Consider the following 20,051-nt stretch of genomic DNA (forward strand, 5'->3'; position numbering starts at 1 on the left):
TAACCTAGATACCTCTTAAGTTCAAGGACAGTGTTTGATTCACTCTCAGCTCTGTCCCCAGCCCTGGTACAGTGCCAGGCAGCAGTTGGAGTTCAGACAGTATTCATTGGAGGAGTAAGATGGCCACCCAGGTCCTTGGGGGAGATGACTATTACCCTTTGGCACACTCTTGACAGCTTGGGGCCCTCGAGGTGGGTCCTGGGTTGTCTTCGAGTAATAAAGTAGTTAACTTAGCTGCAGGTTTCCTATGACAGACTTGCTAAGGAGCATCTACTCCCAGAGCAGTGATGCTGCCCTTTATCTTGTCAGCCAATTAATTCCTTAAGCACTCCAAGTTAGGGAAGGCCTGCTGATTTGATTTTATCTGTTTTTTAAGACTGATCTTTGATCATATCCATTCCAGCTGGACTTCCTCTCCTCTTCTTCCCTCCTCCATCACTAATGGTGCAGGATCTAATTACCTCATCACCCCTTAATTTATTTATGAAAGGCCTGAGGTTAAAGAAAAGAACAAAACTCCTGGACCCTTGTGTCAAAGCTTTCCTTTCTCCATTCCCTCCTTCATGCCCAATGAAATTTCCTTTTCTGTCCCTGACAAGTTGGAATTGTTCTTACTTACAAATTTAAATAAATAAACTTCCCTCCCAGGGCCCAGTGGCAGCCAGCCATGTGTGTTAAGCCTGGCTTGCCACTCCCAATGGATCAATCAATCTTTCAGCAAGAATTCATCGATCCCACAGGAAGCAGATTTCAAAACCAGCACACAGCTCTTGGATGTCCTGGCTTCCTCTTCACAAGACACTTGGGGAAGAGGAGTGTTTTGAAAATTTTAACTTTATTATCACACAAATATAGCATGGATACATTCAGCGTTTTAAAAATTCTAATGACACAAATATGTGGAATAACAAGTGAAAGGCTTTTTCCTTTTCTTTGCATCCCATCCCACTGTAAGTTGAGTGAATCCTTTTATCCAGACCTTTAAAAATGCACTTTCACACATGTACACCTATTTAAATGTCTAATTTAAAAAATAATATAAATGGGATCACAACGTAGGTGTGGCCCCCGCCCTTTTTAAACATGTCCCGGACACCTGTCCAGTCAGACCACACAAATTTACATTAATGATTGAAATAGAATTTGACAACATAGAGGGACCCTTATTTATTTGTTTCCCTACTGATGGGCGTTAACAAAACTTCACATTTTTCAGTATTACAAGCTGTTTCAAGTACCAGTTCTCTGGAATTAGCCATTTAATCACGAACTTACTGTGGGCTCACTGTGTGCCATGCACTCTACTCGGGGTTGCGAGTAAACAAAACAGATACCTAAATACAGTTCTGAGTGATGGAAAAAAAGAACTTTTTCCCAAGAAGGCAAGACAGGTTGAAGATCGGTCTCTGTATCAACCTGGGAGGCCGTGGAATCCGCGATTGTCCCCCCAGCATGCAAAGGGGCTCCAAGGACCTGTAAAGCGCTGGCGAGGAAGAGGGGTGGGGGGCTTGAGTGCACTTTTCACAGACCCGCAGGGTCTGAGAGCCGCAGGTCTGGGGGCCTGTAGCAAAGAGCCGCTCACACACCATGCGCGGGGCCCTGGGCGCAGGTCTGGGGGGGGCGGGGCGGGGCCGAGCAGCGCGCGACCCTCAGCGCGCTCGAGGAGGTAAGGACTAGGGCGGCCTCTCTGGCCCCAGCTCCCCCGGGCTCTATGACACCGCGCTGGCTCTTGGTACGGGGCGGGGTTGGTTGAGGGGGAGGAGACTACTCCACACCGTTGGTCTCGCGGTGAACCTGGAGCAGAATTCTCTCGCGAGAACTGGGAAATACCGCACTTGCGCACTGAAGTAGTGCTCGGGGACTGTGGCAGGTCCGCCAGCTAGTGTGCAGTGGTTGGTGTAGTGTGGCGCTCAGTGCAACCCCAGCGACTCGCCACCATGAGCAGCACCTTAGCCAAGATTGCGGAGATCGAAGCCGAGGTAATGGGCTCAATTAGCGCTTCNAGGAGACTACTCCACACCGTTGGTCTCGCGGTGAACCTGGAGCAGAATTCTCTCGCGAGAACTGGGAAATACCGCACTTGCGCACTGAAGTAGTGCTCGGGGACTGTGGTAGGTCCGCCAGCTAGTGTGCAGTGGTTGGGGTAGTGTGGCGCTCAGTGCAACCCCAGCGACTCGCCACCATGAGCAGCACCTTAGCCAAGATTGCGGAGATCGAAGCCGAGGTAATGGGCTCAATTAGCGCTTCGCTCTCCGTCCGAGCTTTCCTTTTTCGGCGGTGTCGCTACTGCTTGAGCTCCCTTCAGCCGCGTCCGAACTGGGCCGGCGTTCTCCGACTTCCCTCAGCCCGGGCCCGGGCTCCCCGACTCCCCTCAGCCAGGACCGTACTTTCCCGACTCCTTTCATCCTGGACCCGCGTCCCCCGGCGCCCCTATGCCCGGGGTCCGTGTTCTTCGACTCCCCTCAGACCGGGCCCGCGTTCCACAGCCCTGCACCTCGGTCGGTGCCTCCTTCCACTGTTCAACTCTTGTCCGAACATTGTTTCTCTCAGTTTTTTTCCTTTTTTTTTCCCTCCCTGTGAGCAACACTGAATCCCGTGCCCTTTTGACTGCTCAAGTACTTGAGTGTCTTTCCTTAGCATCCCTCGAAACCCCACCTTCCCCAGTCTTGACTTTGATGACTCCTTCTTCCCGGGAATAGAATCGTGAATTAGATTGACATCTGTGGTAGCTGTCGGTTCCACCTGGGTTATTGTGTGATTCCATTGCAGAAGTTCTCAGAAGTCTTTAAACCTAGAAAAGTGGGAACCTTGTCTCACATGGGGCATGCCAGGTACAAGCCGTAGAAAAGGAATCAGCAGATGAGTTTTAGTCTAATTTATGGATGCTAATTGTAATGACCTTGGTCATATCTACTCTATGGAACTCAGTGGTTTGCTCTGTAATAAGGAGAATGGGCTGGGTGATGGAGAGAATGAGATTTTACTTTTTAATTTTTTAAAAATTGATTTTAGAGAGAAAGAGAGGAACATAGATTTGTTGTTAGATCCATTTGTTGTGCATTCATTGCATAAATGAATGCATCATTTATAGTCCATTCCTGTGTGTGCCCTGATTGGGGATTCTGTTGCAGCCTTGGTGTATCAGGATGATGCTCTAACCAACCTAGCTACCTGGCCAGGGCAGATTTTCACTCTTTTTAAAGTCTGGTTGAATGCCCTGGCTGGTGTAGCTCAGTGGATTGAGCACAGGCCTGCGAACCAGAGGCTCGCAGTTCGATTCCCAGTCAGGGCACATACCTGGGTTGCAGGCCAGTTCCCGGCAGGGGACACACAATACATTGTGTGTCCTCGGCAGAAGCAACCATACATTGATATTTCTCTCTCTCTCTCCTTCCCTTCCCCTCTAAAGATAAATAAAAATATTTTTTAAAAGTCTGGTTGAAATGGATATGGGTAGGGTCCTGGCTGAGTAGCTGAGTTGGTTAGAGCATCCACCTAATAGACCAGGGTTGCAGCAGGTTCCATCCTGGGTCAGGGTACATAGAAGAAGCAACCAGTGATTGCATAAATAAGTGGAATAACAAATCTTTCACCCTCGTCGGCCCACCCTGCCCATCTCTGTCTCTCTCATCAGTTAAAGAAGTAGGTATGAGTATACTGACATTAGAGGGACCTAGGAAGAAGCATTCTCAGAGCTGGGGTACCATTCATTCTGGATATTTTACTGCATAGGAACTGCTTCTGATTTATGGCTGTGATTTCTTCCCTTGTAGATGGCTCGGACTCAGAAGAACAAGGCTACGGCACACCACTTAGGGCTGCTTAAGGCTCGCCTTGCTAAGCTTCGCAGAGAACTAATTACTCCAAAAGGTGGTGGTGGTGGTGGGCCAGGAGAAGGTTTGTGGTTTTTTTTAAATTTAAATTTAAATTTTATTTATTTATGTTTAGAGAGAGGGGAAGGGAAGGAGAAAGAGTGGGAGAGAAATATCAATGTGTGGTTGCCTCTCATGTGTCCCCTACTGGGGACCTGGCCTGCAACCCAGGCATGTGCCCCGACTGGGAATTGAACCGGCAACACTTTGCTTCACAGGCCCATGCTCAATCCACTGAGCCACACCAGCCAGGGAGGTTTGTGTTTTTCTTAAACATTTTTTTTTATCCCTCTGGTATAATTTCTATCAAAATAATACAGGAATGCGATTTAAAAATAATTTTAAAGTTTCTGTCAAAGTATATTTGTATTTTCTAAGACTGAATTCTTGAATTATATTTATTCTACTGGTTTCAAAAGCAAATGAATGTTGTCTAAGTGAACTAGGGTTTTATTGACGTATATATTGTACTGATCCCCGCAGATTTATAGGAATATGTAGATCTATACAGTCAATATGATAAAAAGTAAGGAAATGTATGTAAAGGGAAATGACAGTAGGAAGAATAAGATGAAGCCATGAGATAAGGTTAGGACCAAAAGTAACGTCAAAGTCTGTTCACTTCCTGGAGAAGGGCCACAAATTTGGCTTTGAACATGTTTGTAGCCATTGTAAAAAAAGAAAAGAAGAAAGCCCTGGCTGGTGTAGCTCAGTGGATTGAGCGTGGGCCTGCGAACCAGAGTATCGAGGTTCGATTCCCAGTCAGGGCACATGCCTGAGTTGCAGGCCAGTTCCCAGCAGGGGACTCACAAGAGGCAACNCTGGTTGAATGCCCTGGCTGGTGTAGCTCAGTGGATTGAGCACAGGCCTGCGAACCAGAGGCTCGCAGTTCGATTCCCAGTCAGGGCACATACCTGGGTTGCAGGCCAGTTCCCGGCAGGGGACACACAATACATTGTGTGTCCTCGGCAGAAGCAACCATACATTGATATTTCTCTCTCTCTCTCCTTCCCTTCCCCTCTAAAGATAAATAAAAATATTTTTTAAAAGTCTGGTTGAAATGGATATGGGTAGGGTCCTGGCTGAGTAGCTGAGTTGGTTAGAGCATCCACCTAATAGACCAGGGTTGCAGCAGGTTCCATCCTGGGTCAGGGTACATAGAAGAAGCAACCAGTGATTGCATAAATAAGTGGAATAACAAATCTTTCACCCTCGTTGGCCCACCCTGCCCATCTCTGTCTCTCTCATCAGTTAAAGAAGTAGGTATGGGTATACTGACATTAGAGGGACCTAGGAAGAAGCATTCTCAGAGCTGGGGTACCATTCATTCTGGATATTTTACTGCATAGGAACTGCTTCTGATTTATGGCTGTGATTTCTTCCCTTGTAGATGGCTCGGACTCAGAAGAACAAGGCTACGGCACACCACTTAGGGCTGCTTAAGGCTCGCCTTGCTAAGCTTCGCAGAGAACTAATTACTCCAAAAGGTGGAGGTGGTGGTGGGCCAGGAGAAGGTTTGTGGTTTTTTTTTAATTTAAATTTAAATTTTATTTATGTATGTTTAGAGAGAGGGGAAGGGAAGGAGAAAGAGTGGGAGAGAAATATCACTGTGTGGTTGCCTCTCATGTGTCCCCTACTGGGGACCTGGCCTGCAACCCAGGCATGTGCCCCGACTGGGAATTGAACCGGCAACACTTTGCTTCACAGGCCTGTGCTCAATCCACTGAGCCACACCAGCCAGGGAGGTTTGTGTTTTTCTTAAACATTTTTTTTTTATCCCTCTGGTATAATTTCTATCAAAATAATACAGGGATGCGGTTTAAAAATAATTTTAAAGTTTCTGTCAAAGTATATTTGTATTTTCTAAGACTGAATTCTTGAATTATATTTATTCTACTGGTTTCAAAAGCAAATGAATGTGGTCTAAGTGAACTAGGGTTTTATTGACATATATATTGTACTGATCCCCACAGATTTATAGGAATATGTAGATATATACAGTCAATATGATAAAAAGTAAGGAAATGTATGTAAAGGGAAATGACAGTAGAAAGAATAAGCTGAAGCCATGAGATAAGGTTAGGACCAAAAGTAACGTCAAAGTCTGTTCACTTCCTGGAGAAGGGCCACAAAGTTGGCTTTGAACGTGTTTGTAGCCATTGTAAAAAAAGAAAAGAAAAAATCCCTGGCTGGTGTAGCCCAGTGGATTGAGCGTGGGCCTGCGAACCAGAGTATCGAGGTTCGATTCCCAGTCAGGGCACATGCCTGAGTTGCAGGCCAGTTCCCAGCAGGGGACTCACAAGAGGCAACCATACATTGATACTTCTGTCCTTCCCTTCCCCTCTAAAGATGAATAAATAAAATCTTAAAAAAAAAAACAAAAGAAAAAGAAAATTCAGTCACACAGTTCCCAGGGTTTGTAAGATAAAAAGGAAATCTGTTTTTTAGATCATTTATTATGTAATACTTGAGTCTCTAATACCATGAGTACCAGAAGGTTATATAACAGTTTAAGTGGTAGAGGGATAAAGTTTTTATATCAAATAGTTCATTAAACATTGTGAATTGTTGTAGGGGGATTTTGTGTGCTTAAGTTCTATTCCAGAGGTAAACTGTAAAAAATTGCAGAAATGGGTCCTAGTGAGATAGGTAGCCAGAATGTGAAAGGAATTACATGCGTGTTAATGCTCAGAGGTAACTTTCTTCCTCTTTTTGATATTTATTGTTGTTTTAGGTTTTGACGTGGCCAAGACAGGTGATGCTCGAATTGGATTTGTGGGTTTTCCGTCCGTGGGGAAGTCAACACTGCTCAGTAACCTGGCAGGGGTATATTCTGAGGTGGCAGCCTATGAGTTCACTACTTTGACCACTGTGCCTGGTGTCATCAGATACAAAGGTGCCAAGATTCAGGTGAGTCAGTCCTGTAGGCCAAGGAAGGGAAGACATCCATTCTTTTATTCATTTAAAAAGCATTTATTGGGAGCTGTCTGTATGCCAGACCTGATCTCTGATCTCCCAGACCCTCATTCTCTAGCAGGGAAGATAAAGCAATGAAGACAATACTACACGCTCTGGCTGGTGTGACTCGGTTGGAGTGTCCTCCCATACCCTGAAAGGTTGGGGGTTTGATTCCTAGTCAAGGCACATACCCAGGTTGTGGGTTTGATCCCTGCTCTGAGTATATATGGGAGGCAGCCAATCAGTGTTTCTCTCTCAATATTTCTTCACAATATTGTGTGAAAGAAACATTGATCAGTTGCCACCTGCCTGTGCCCTGAGAACCAAACTCCCAACCCAGGCTTGTGCCCTGACTGGGAATCGAACCAGTGACCTTTTGCTTTGTGGTATGACACCCAACCAACTGAGCACACCAGTCAGGGCAGAAGATTCATAGTTAAAGTAATTTTTACATACTCATAAGGAAGATTGGATTTGGATTGCCTACATTTTGGATACTTGAGAAATAGATCATTCTATTTGATCTGCTCAGATTTATAATCAATTTTTCCTTTTCTTTTCTCTCTTGGTCCTTAATCTTACAGCTTTTGGATCTCCCAGGTATCATTGAGGGTGCTAAGGATGGGAAAGGTAGAGGCCGTCAAGTCATTGCGGGTGAGTGGTCCAGGGCCAGCATCCTGAAATTTCGTTGCTTTAACAGGTACTGTTCCTTTAGATGGGGACTGTGGGCTTCGAGAGGATACATAGTGTAGGGCAGAAACCTGACGTCTTACTGGAATAGAATGTCAGAATTCGTGGGACATCAGATCCCATTTGAGGAGAAACTCTAAGGACAGGAGAAGTAGAGTGCTTTGCCCCAGTATCGCAGTGTTCATGGCAGATTTTGAACTAAAATTCAGGTTTCCTGACTCGTGGTTTTCCGTCTTTTCATTAAGTAAACTCTTATAAAAGGCTAATTATAAATTGCAACAGTCTGCTGTCCTGCCTCTCCTCACCTTCACTGTCACCCCCCATTGGCAACTATACTGCCAACTCTTAAGTGTTTCCTCTGCTACTTACCGTCACATTTTAAAAAATTGAGCTTTTTTTGCTGTTTCATGGTTAATGAATTTTAGATATCATCTGTTGTTTTTTCTTGGAGGAGAATGAACTCTCTTTTAGTCCATACCTGTTTTCCCATTTTTTTCAAAGAAGTTATATCACAAGTTTTAGTTAAGTCATCAGTCATGACGTGATTGTGTAATGACTATGTAACTTTCGTTCAATGCTGAGATAAGTAGTATATTACGACTTGTTTTTTCCCCATTGAAATGTTTTTCTTTGCCTTAGCTGGTGTGACTCAGTGGGTTGAGAGCCAGCATATGAACTGAAAGGTCATCAGTTTGATTCTCCATCAGGGCACATGCCTGGGTTGCGGGCCAGGTCCCCAGTTGGGGGCGTGCAAGAGGCAGCAGATCGATATTTCTCTTACACATTGTTGTTTCTCTCCCTCTCTTTCTCTTTCCCTTCCCCTCTCTCTAAAACAATAAATAAATATAATCTGAAAAAAAGAAAAAGAAATGTGTTTTTTGAAATTTGTTTTTCATGGAGTAAATAATTGTTTATTGTTTGGTTTTGTTTAGTTTTTCTGTATTTGCTAATGTTTTTCAAATGTTCCAATAGATTAAATGCCTATCAGTCAGTATTTTTCTAGATACTTAAATGTAGTTCTAGAAATAATCTTGCTGATTTTATATTCTTCCCCAAACCCTGACTCTGCTGTTCCATACACTTTGTCTTCATGGCTCTGGATCAATATGGATTGGTTATTTTCTAGGCCAGGACTGTCCAGTAATGGAAATGTTCTGAATCTCTGCTGGTCAGTGTGGTAGCTCCTAGGCATGTGTGGCTGTTGAACACTTTAAATGTACCTAGTGCAATTGAGGAACTAAATTTTATACTTTAATTTTAATTAATTTAAATGCAAGTATCCACAGGTGGCTAGCAGAATCTGTATTGGAAAAAGCACTTTTTGCATGGCTGTTAGCCTGAAATTTTCTTCTGTGTTCACGTGTGGGATTCCCCTATTTCCTAGCGCCATTGTTTTACTTTTTGGGGGGTTATTGTTATATTTTGCTGAAGCATGTTCTATAGTAACCTCCCAAGAAAGGGTAAATGGTAGGTAAATATTTCTTTTTTCTACTTCTACATTATTTTTATTCTACCCTTACATTGAATTATTAACGTAGCTATTTAAAAAATATTTATGTATTTTCAGAGAGGGGATGGAAAGGAGAAAGAGTGGGAGAGAAGCATCAATGTGTGGTTGCCTCTCCTGTGTCCCCCACTGGGGACCTGGCCCACAACCCAGGCATATACCCTGACTGGGAATCGAACCAGCGACCCTTTGCTTCACAGGCCTGTGCTCAATCCACTGAGCTACACCAGCCAGGGCTAATGTAGCTATTTTATAGAATTGGTGATGGAAATGTTCTTGATTGTTATAGTGGATATATATATATAAGTTAAGCATATATATATATAAGCTTAACATATATATATAAGTTAAGCATATATATATATTTGTCATCAAACCATATGCTTAACTTTGGCACAACTTATTTTTTGTAGATTATGCCTCAATAAAGTTAACTAAAATATGCTAACCAGATAATCTTATTCTTTTAGAATTCTTACTGTTCTAAATCTTTTAAAACTCTTTCATGGATTTAGGTTAATGCTTAGTTTGTTTCTTCATTTTGACTTGTTTTTGTACTAATGAATCTAGAGTTGATGCATTTTCTAGGTACACTAGTAGTAAACAAGGTATACATCACAAATTGACTTCTGGCATAAATCTTAGTTAGCCTTAAGAACTTCACTTGTGTCTATGTATTTACAAAAACATCATTTGTCACTTAAGTACAGGAATACCCCTCACACTCCCGATTTTGAATATTTGGATTAGATAAATCTTTAATAAACTTTGCTTAAGTATAATTTTAATTTTTCAATTCTTCAGTGGCTCGAACGTGCAACTTGATCCTGATTGTTCTGGATGTCCTGAAACCCTTGGGACATAAGAAGATAATTGAAAACGAATTGGAAGGCTTTGGCATTCGCTTGAACAGCAAACCTCCCAACATTGGCTTTAAGAAGAAGGATAAGGGTGGTATCAATCTCACAGCCACTGTAAGTGGAGAAGGTGATATGAGGCAGGTTGGGGTGGAATGGATTGAGCTATAGGAACAGTGACATTTGGAAATTACCTGACTTCTAGCACTAATTGAAGTAACACCATGACCTTGGAATGACTGATAGGAATCAAGAGTAGGATAAGGGTCCATCTCAGACCTACCTTTGCACCTTCATTTAATTCCTCTTCTGGGTTCTCTCTGTTTGGGATGGTATGGGAGAATAGACCAATCTTATGCTTGCTTGAAGCATGTGCTGCCAACATTGTGTTTTTATTCATTCAACATAGATTAATAGAGTGCCTACCATGGGCTAAGCATTGTTTTAGGCTCTGGGGAGTAGATGGAAGAGGGAGAAAAATAGACAAAAATTCTTGCCCTTATATTCTAGTGGGGGAAAGTAGCAAACAAAATGGAGTAGATATAGTATAGCAGATGACATGGACTGTGAGGACAAAAGTAACCTAGGGAAAGGGAACGGAGAATACAGTGGGAGGGTTGCAGTTTTAAGTAGGTTGATCAGAGAAGTCTTCAGTAAGGCGACATGAAGTAGTGAACCAAATGAGTATCTTTGGGGAGAGCATTTCCTTTTTTAAAAATTTTATTTACTTTTAAAGAGAGGGAGAGAAATACCAGTGTGTAGTTGCCTCTCACACGCCACCTACAGGGGACCTGGCCTGCAACCCAGACGTGTCCTGACTGGGCATCAAACCAACGACTCTTTGTTTCACAGGCCTGCACTCAGTCCACTGAGCTATACCAGCCAGGGCGGGAAGAGCATTTCTTGTACAGGGAGCATTCATGGCTCTGAAGTAGAGCATGCCTTTGCATGTTTGAGGAACAGCAGAGTGAGCAAGTAGCAAAGTAGTAAGAGACGAAGTGATAGAATAGGGCCATACACACCTTATTTTGCAGGAGTTGAGTAACTGCTGTTTGGGTTCCAGTCTATGGAGAAAATACTATCTGATTTAGGTTTTAATGGGATCAGTCTAGCTGTTTGTGGAGAACCAACTGAAATGGATTATGAGCAGAAGCTGAGAAACCATTTAAGAGGTTATTGCAATAAGCCAGTCAAGAAGTAAAAGCTTCTTAGACCAAGGTTGTGATAGTGGAGGAGATCCAAAGTGGTTGATTGTGGAAAGATTTTGAAAGTAGTTGGTAGGAATTACACCTGGATTGGATGTGGTTTGTGAAAGAAAGAGATGACTTTTTTTTTCTAAGCTAGAAAAATGCAGTCTTATTACTAAAATGGTAGGACTTTGGGTAGAATAGGTTTGGAGGGGAGGGGAAAAATCAGAACGTTCAGGTTGAGGTGTCAAGACACCCAAGTGTTGCTGTCCACAGTCATATTAGGAATGATCTGGGCTGGGGGTGTGCAGTTGGCAGTCATCAACTTTAAAGTCCTAAGTTTAGCTGAGATCACTAGGAAGTGAGTGTAAATGCAGAGGGGTTCAAGTATTAAGCCTTGGGGCCCCCTCAGTGATTAGAGGTTGGTTGATGGGAAGAATCAGCAAATAAGACTTCTCAGACAAAGGAGGAGAAGAAAAACCAGAAGAGCTTGGAATCTTTTTTTTTTTTAAGATTTTATTTATTTATCTTTAGAGGGGAAGGGAAGGAGAGAGGGAGAGAATTATCAATGTATGGTTGCCTCTTGTGCGTCCCCTGCCGGGAACTGGCCTGCAACCCAGGCATGTGCCCTGACTGGGAATCAAACCTCGATTGTGTGGTTCACAGGCCTGTGCTCAATCCACTGAGCTATACCAGCCAGGGCTGAGCTTGGAATCTTGAAAGCCAGGTAGCCAAGTAAAGTATTTTAGATTGGAGGATTGATCAATAACTGTCAAATGCTGCTTCTAAGTCATATAATTTAGGACTGAGAATTGTCTATAACGTTTGACGTCCTAGAGGTCCAGGCATTTTAACTGGCGTAGGTTTCAACTGTCCTGTCTGAAGATCCTTCCCATTATCCTGTCATAATGTTTGAATTTGAGCATTCATTATTTTTGTATTGGTTTGCTAAGGCTGCCATAATAATGTACCATAGACTGGGTGGCTTAACCAACAGAAATTAATTTTCTGTTAATTGTGGAGGCTAAATATGTGAGATCAAGGTGAGAGGAGGGTTGGTTTCTTCTGAGCTCTCTTTCCTTTTTGAAGATGGTCATCTTCTCTCTGTCTTCATGTGATCTTCCCTCTTGTGTGCCTGCGTCCTGACCTCCTTTTCCTGTAGGGACATCAGTCACATTGGATTAGGGCCTACCCATATGACCTCGTTTTAATTAAAGACCCTGTCTCCAGATGGTTATGTTATGAGATATGAAGACTTCAACATGTGAATTTGGGTGGGATCTGTGGAGACACAGTTCAGTCTGTGACACTTTCCTTAGAGTTTGGAAAGAGTTTCCGTTTTTAAGTATTTCCTACTAAAAGTCAGTTACTCTTATCCAGGAGAGCAGTCTGTAGAAATAAATTTGCACTTTAGCTAGGGTTATCCAGATTCATCAGGAGATACTTTTGGGAGATTTTTCTCTCTGACCAGTCAATGTCTTCTGTGCTCACTCAGTGCCCTCAGAGTGAGTTGGATGCTGAAACTGTGAAGAGTATTCTGGCTGAATACAAAATCCATAATGCTGACGTGACTCTGCGTAGTGATGCCACAGCAGATGATCTTATTGATGTGGTGGAAGGAAACAGGTATGAACCCGCTGTTTAGTCTGGTACCTGAGTTTGAATTTGAAGCCTCGTAAGGGAAGTAACACTGGGTCATGAATCTAGCAGATGTCGATTCTAACCCCGGTTGTGCTACTATCTCAAATGTTAGTGGACCTCGGTTTCCTCAGCTGTAATATGAAGGGTTGGTCTTGGTTCCTAACATCCTTCTTTGCTCTGGAATTTCATTTTGTTGGCCAAAGTTCCCATTTCAATTACTTGCTGTGAAGTAGGCTGTCTCCTAAGCTCTGTCGTATAATGGTTGAGAACCTTCTCAGACTTCACTCCCAGAATTAGTTTGTGTGAGAAATCCTATTGGCTATCCTAACTCAGAACAGGGTAGGCTGTGTCTGTTCTCTCTAACCTAAGGGCACCTAGCTGAAACCCTAGTCCATGAAAAATTCCTATTATTAATATTTGAAATAGAAAAATAATTAAAACCACTGTTAAAACTTTTCATGGCTTTTGGATATAATATTTTCTAGTTCCTTTCCTAGAAAGGAATTTATTTGATCCTCATTTGAAAACGAAGCCAGTGCTTTGAGTTAGGCACTTTGTAAGTGAGCCCCTTGAAGCCTGAGAATTTGCGGCCTGCCTAATGATTGCTAACCTTAGCTGCCACATTGACTGGACATTGGAATTGTGACATTGTCAGGCATTGTATTGAAAATTTCTTTGTTCTTTAAAAAATCATCATGAAATATAAGAAATGTACTTACATTCTTAGAATTCTTAAAACAACTTTGTAGGAAATTGACCCTGAGACTTGCCGATGGCCCCGTATTTTAAAAGTGGCTGAGCTGTGAGTAGAGTTAGTCTGTGTGACTCCAAAACTTGGGTCCTTTTTGCTGTAGCGGCCATTTGCAGTGGGCAGCTGCGTGGTGGGAACTAGGGCCTGGGCTTTGTTAGTTCTCAACTCATAGTTCACTTTTTGGATCTTCTACTTTGTTTTGGTGGAAAGTTTTTCTTTGTGGGGCAGGGGGTTGATCTGCCTCTTATGACCCCTTTTGAGAGTGTCTCATTTGGGGTTCTGGGTGAGGGGTGCTGATAATCAAACTGATAGTCTTGTCAACGGGTCCAGACTAAGATCCTGTTCTTTTTTTTTAATAGAGTTTATATCCCCTGTATCTATGTGTTAAATAAGATTGATCAGATCTCCATTGAAGAATTAGATATCATATATAAGGTGCCTCACTGTGTACCCATCTCTGCCCATCACCGCTGGAATTTTGATGACCTGTTGGAAAAGATCTGGGACTATCTGAAACTTGTGAGGATGTAAGTCTTAGTGGGTAGGGTCATGTTGCTGTGGGAATTAAATCAGGCTGTCCTAAAATGATATCCTCTGGAGCTCATTAACATAATGTCTTTTAGGAGAAATAAATTAAATCCTATTATCTGCTAGGCTATAATTGAGGGCAGTTTAAAAAAAAAAAAGATTTATTTATTTATTTTCAGAGAGAAGGGAAGGGAGGGAGAAAGAGAGGGAGAGAAACATCAGTGCGTGGTTAGTTCTTGTGCACCCCACCACTGGGGACACCTGGCCCACGACCCAGGCATGTGCCTGAACCGGGAATTGAACCAAGTGACCTTTTGGTTCACAGGCTGGGACACTCAGTCCACTGAGCCACATCAGCCAGGGCGAGAGCAAAATTTTTCTCAAGTTGAGGGTTATCTGCATCTCTCCTTCTCAGGGGTGTTGTAGGGTTGATTTGCATTTTGCAAATGAGACATTCCCAGAAGTAGATAACCTCTGTTCTTTCTCTGTTCTAGTTACACCAAACCTAAAGGCCAGTTGCCAGATTACACATCCCCAGTGGTGCTGCCTTACTCCAGGACCACAGTAGAAGATTTCTGCATGAAGATTCACAAAAATCTTATTAAAGAATTTAAGTAGTAAGTATCATGGGCACATAAGTGGTGCCTTCTTTTTCCTGTGAGTTACTGATCCTATTAACTAGAAATTCTTAGGATGGCATTAAGCAAATTGGTCATCAGGGAGGCTGCTGAGGTGCTTGTTTGGTTAGAACTCGGCAGTGTCTTAAAGTCATGTGAAGTTGGAGCAGGAAGAGCTCTAGAAGCCTCTTCTGTTTAGGAGGGCTGACAGTGCAAAGGGCTCTGACTTTTTCTTGTTTATTTATCTTCTTGGCAAACGTAAATGTTAATTCTTCCTGCTAGCATCATATTGACCTCCACTGGGTACAGTCACCGCCCTAAACCTTACGCAGTGGTAAGCATCCTTAATCTCTTTCTCATACTTTTTATTGCTGAGAGGGCCTAGAAGCAATGATAACCTGCTAACAATGAGCAATCTCATTATTTATTTGTTATTTTTTTATAAAGTATTTTGAACTTATTTTAAATTTAGAAAAGTTGTAGAAAATAGTCCAAAGAGTTTTCTTGTATCTCTCCCCCTGCTTATCTGAATATTACCAGCTCCTATAACCACAGTACAGTTACCAAGAACAGAAACCAGCATTGATATATTACTTGAATTTTAATACCTTTTCTTTTTTTTTTTAAAGATTTTATTTATTTATCTTTAAAGGGGAAGGGAAGGAGAGAGGGAGAGAAACATCAATATATGGTTGCCTCCCATGGGTCCCCCACTGGGAACTGGCCCGCAACCCAGGAATGTGCCCTGAGTGGGAATCGAACCTTGATCCTCTGGTTCACAGGCCCATGCTCAATCCACTGAGCTTCACCAGCCAGGGCTTAATACCTTTTCTGCCAGTGTCCTTTTTGTGTTTCAGGAATCTACGTAGCATTTAATTGTTACTTCTTAGTCTTCCAGTGTCCCAGTCTTCCAGTACTATTTTCTTAGCCTTTCACTGTCTTTGATGACCTTGACACTTTTGAAGAGTATTGATCAGTTATTTTGTAGGATCTCCTTCACTTTGGGTTTGTTCAGTGTTCTCTCATGATTGAAGTAAGATGCATGTTTTGTAAGAAAACCACAGAAACGATGATGTATCTTCAGTGCAGTATATCACAGGATTTGTGATGTCGATAGGTCCTACTGATGGTGATATTTACTTTGCTTGATTAGGTTGGTATTGGTTGTTTGATTTTTTTGGTTCATGTTAGCCTTCCCCTCTTTTTCTTTTCCATTTTCTTTCTTTTTTTAATTATTGATTTGAAGAGAGAGAAACATTGATTTGTTGTTTCACCTATCCATGCATTCATTGTTGCTTCTTATGGTGCCCTGACCAGAGATTGAACCCATGACCTTGTTATATTGGGATGATGTTCCAGCCAACTGAGACACCTAGCCAGGGCTTATCCTGACTCTTTTTCTTTCTTTCATTCATACATACATACATACATATATGTATATGTATGTATGTATGTGTGTATGTATGTAAGTAAAGATTTCATTTCTTTTTAGAGAGAGAGGAAGGGAGGGAGGAAGAGAGTGAGAGAAACGTTGATGTGTGAAAGATACATTGATTGATTGTCTCTCACACACTCCAACTGGGGACCTGGCTGCAGCCCAGGCATGTGCCCTGATTGTGAATTGAACTGGCAGTCTTGGTTCACAGGCCAGGGCTCAATCCACTGAGCCATACCAGCCAGGGCAGAAATAGTGATATCCTAAAATACTCGTTTGTTATCCTAAGAATACTGAAAGAGTGAAGTCTTTTCTTAAGTCTTACATTTCTTGTATCTAAAATAAGTAACTATAAGTAACTATATTCCACATGTAGGTGGCAATTTTCATTATCCTCAAACCATTATATTTTTGCACAGGCTTGGTAAGTGGAGTCTTAGGAAAAGTTAGACATTTTCCTTTTGCAGACTTTGTAGATTTCTATGTAGCTCCTGCCTTCCGTGGTGGCAGAACACCGCAAAGCCTCTAGAACTGTACGTTATCCAGGGAATTAAATGAGAGGAGAAGAATATTTTGGAGAAGAGACATATCAAAGCAAATAGGATTTTATTTGGTCACTATTTTCCTGTTTTTGTTTTTTAAATAATTGCCCAACTAGGTTTTTAAGCATCATAGTAATATAAAAAATTAGACTTTAGACCTACTAAATATAACATTTGTTCGTGTTGCATTCCTTTTATGTCCTTGACCAGATGCACAGCACATATCCTTTGATCAGTTACTATGTGTGTTTCCCATGTGTTACAAGATTTATATGTATCATTTTAACCAAAATTTTCCTATCTTTTGCTACTTTATATAATTTTCTCATCTTCATGCACAAAACTTACCTTTTTTATTTAATTTAGAAGTATGATTAATGATTATATGGCTTTTCATATTTTCTGTTGCATTACTTTCCAAAAGGGGTGAACCTTTTACATTGGTGTCAACAAAATTGGAGGCACAGACTTTACTGTAGGCATTGACTGATAAAAACTAGTTTTCTTGTTTAAGATAATAAAACGGTCACTCACTTTTTATTTACCTTGCTTGTTAGTAAATTAGAAAAATTTTATATATATATATTTGTTTTACTAATACTGTTATATCTATTCCTGTTTATCTGTTTTTTCAAAAGTGAAATCTTATTTAGTGATTTCTTTTTGGAATATATATTTTTAAAGTTTTGATGCGAAGATGATATAACAATATGACCACCATTTTCTTTCTTTTTTTTTTTTTGCCCACCATTTTCTATACATTGGTATATAGTTCTTAGCTTCTGAGAGGCAGGTCTTAGTATTTTGTTTACTATTTTCCATCAGTAGTACTACGTATTTTTAGTATTGGAGGCCCATGGGTAAAAACTATCTTCATGTACTCTAAGAAATCAGGAAAATACACCATTTGTGGTTTCTCGATAGGGTGGGAGAACTTTCTGAGTGTGGCTGAGGAGGGAGGGCCTGTATTTCCTAGCAGTACCTGCTGATGGCTTTAGTAGACCCAACAAAAACTGGTATTCTTTGTTTAGAAATAATTTTTTTATTGATTTTTGGTGAGAGAGGTAGGGAAGGAGGGAGGGGCAGAGAGACAGACAGACAGACACATCCATTTGTTGCTCCACTTATTTATGAATTCATTGGTTGCTTCTTGTACGTGACCTGACTGGAGATCAAACCTACAGCCTTGGTGTTATTAGGACGATGCTCAAACCACCTGAGCTGCTCGGCTGGGGCCAAAACCGGTATTAACAGTCTATAATGGACACTGTATTTGTAAGAATTTCTAATCTGAATTGTTTCAGGGTATTTCTTTGTAACAAACCCATGCTACTTTTAATTTTAAGCTAGTCTTGTCACAGTTATTTGTGTTTTTTCTCTTTGACCTTCTTAAACTGGTTCTGGGACAAGAGGAACTACAGAACTTCCGATAGTCTTTGCTACTTTGAATGTGAAGGCTCCAGTGTGCCATACTCCTGGGGAAGCTAAAGCCTCTGAATTTTGACCGTGATTCTTGATGGGGAGAGAGGACCTTGGCTGTTGTAGTTCTATGGCTCTTAAGAGCTGGAATGTAAACCTGAGCAGAAACATGGCACCCAGGTAGTTAGGGAAGAAGCTGCGTCATTATGCTGACTGTTCTTTTTTCCCTTCCATACAGCGCTCTGGTCTGGGGTCTCTCTGTGAAACACAATCCTCAAAAAGTGGGTAAAGACCATACATTGGAGGATGAGGACGTCATTCAGATTGTGAAGAAGTGAAACCTTCCCCTTTCCGATCTACTGGGCCAACCACTGCAGCTTTCCCCATGACCAAGCAATCCCCTTCTGACTTTGGCAGCCACTGGATCAGGATTCAGGGGAGGGAGGTGGAGGTACCCATACTGAAACTTCATTTGTCTTGACTGGGCTTCACCTTGTATGCTGAACTGCATAAAGGACCTGGTAGGCCAGCTGGCTATGTGCAGTTCATGTGTCATTCTCAGAATTTCTTTTGGGTTGGACTAAATGATGATGGATATGTACAGTGAGGCACCTGCAGAAGGGGTACTTGGGAACTTTGTCTTGAGTGTGAACTGGATAAAACTGTGATTGCAACAACTTAGTTGGTGTTTAGTCCTGGGAAACCCTTCTAACTATATATGGCCTTCAGTCCTTTTGAGTGGTCTTTCCCAGATGATGCTGAAGAGAAGGGGGACCTAAGGAACTCGATGTAAGTAAACTGATTATTTCTTGCAAGGCTACCCGATTTGGGAGATGGTGTAGTGTGGTGATTGAGTAGAGTACTCTGACCAGGCACATTGGTGTTTGAATTGCAGGTTTACTTATAATTAGTTGTGGAACCTTGCACAAATTACTCAACCTGTATAAGCCTCAGTTTCCTCATGTAACATGGAGATAGTAATAGCATCTTCTAGAATGGAGATTGTTAGTATTAAGGAACATGGAACTTGTAAAATGCTTATTAGCGCAGTGTCTGGCATATAAGTACTTGGTGGATGTTAGCTTCTGTTGTCACTGGTTCCTTTCCTTTACATGGGCTCCCTGTCTGCTCTAGTTGGAACACAGCTGTCTGTCACTGTTGGGCTGAATGTTGGGTTGAACCATGCTGCCAGGTGGGCCAAGTGTCTCCTTTCCTGTAGCTCAGCCTTTCTGATTGAACCCCATGGCAGTCCTGGCCTCAACCACATAACCTGGGTGAAGGAATGGAGGCAAAACATTGCAAATGAGGCAACCAGTGTGATCAGAGCAGGTTTGCGTGTACCTACCTATATGTGTTACGTATGGAGGTGGGAGTTTACATTAGAAGGGGTGGTGTTAGGACTACTTGAGAGGGTACTAAAGGTATAATCAGAAGTTTTGGGCTGGGAATAGGATTTTGAAGGGATTGTCCTGATGATGGAAAATTGGCAAGAATCATTTTGTGGTGGACTGGGCTAGTGAAAATACAGACGAAGGGTGTGGGCATGTAGGTATAGAGGAGAAGTTTAAACTTGGTAACTGACTTGCTATTTAGAGGAAGACAAGTCAGATGATTTTATTATAGATAACAGGTATGACAGAGAAGGGTAGTCCCTGAGAAAATCAGGAAAGGAACCATCTGCAGGAAGATAGGGTTTGATTATGGATGAAGTGAGCCTAGAGTTTGATTGTAGATGAGGGGAGCCAGAGTTAGCAGGTTGTAGAGATGGAGATGTGGGATTATACACGTACTCAGCCTTGTGTAGTACTTGTTTCTCCTGCTATCTCGGTGATAGTTGTTTACCTCTGATGGTCTTCCTAGAGCATGGGCATAACACTGGCCCCAGATCTAGTAGATAAGCCCATCAGGCCTGGTATCCTAGTTACTTTTCAGGATATACACCTTGATATTACCAGTGCATTTATGATAGAGGCCATAATCCAGAATTTAACTCTCCAGAGAAACACTGGTTTTCTGAGCTAATGGATTTCCAGCAAGGTTTACTCTC

General features: G+C 42.1%; 1 protein-coding gene across 3 annotated transcripts; it reads left to right on the plus strand.

The window, feature by feature from the left end:
• Nucleotides 1-1,830: 1,830 nt before the first annotated feature.
• DRG1 (developmentally regulated GTP binding protein 1) lies at nucleotides 1,831-18,550 on the plus strand. 3 transcript variants are annotated; one of them, XM_037052564.1, is made up of 9 exons: nucleotides 1,831-1,979; nucleotides 3,774-3,897; nucleotides 6,607-6,782; nucleotides 7,415-7,484; nucleotides 9,832-10,001; nucleotides 12,567-12,697; nucleotides 13,823-13,990; nucleotides 14,486-14,608; nucleotides 18,243-18,550. In XM_037052564.1, exons 1-9 carry the CDS (start codon nucleotides 1,938-1,940, stop codon nucleotides 18,340-18,342), a joined length of 1,104 nt encoding a protein of 367 aa, XP_036908459.1. In that variant the 5' UTR covers nucleotides 1,831-1,937; the 3' UTR covers nucleotides 18,343-18,550. The 3 variants fall into 3 exon arrangements, with proteins under 3 accessions (XP_036908459.1, XP_036908458.1, XP_036908460.1); XM_037052563.1 differs by lacking the exon at nucleotides 1,831-1,979 and adding an exon at nucleotides 2,117-2,224; XM_037052565.1 differs by lacking the exons at nucleotides 1,831-1,979; nucleotides 3,774-3,897 and adding an exon at nucleotides 5,235-5,386.
• Nucleotides 18,551-20,051: the final 1,501 nt, after the last annotated feature.

Source organism: Sturnira hondurensis, unplaced genomic scaffold (genome assembly GCF_014824575.4).
Source record: "Sturnira hondurensis isolate 20B ecotype Veracruz unplaced genomic scaffold, ASM1482457v3 Scaffold0007406, whole genome shotgun sequence".
NCBI lineage: Eukaryota > Metazoa > Chordata > Mammalia > Chiroptera > Phyllostomidae > Sturnira > Sturnira hondurensis.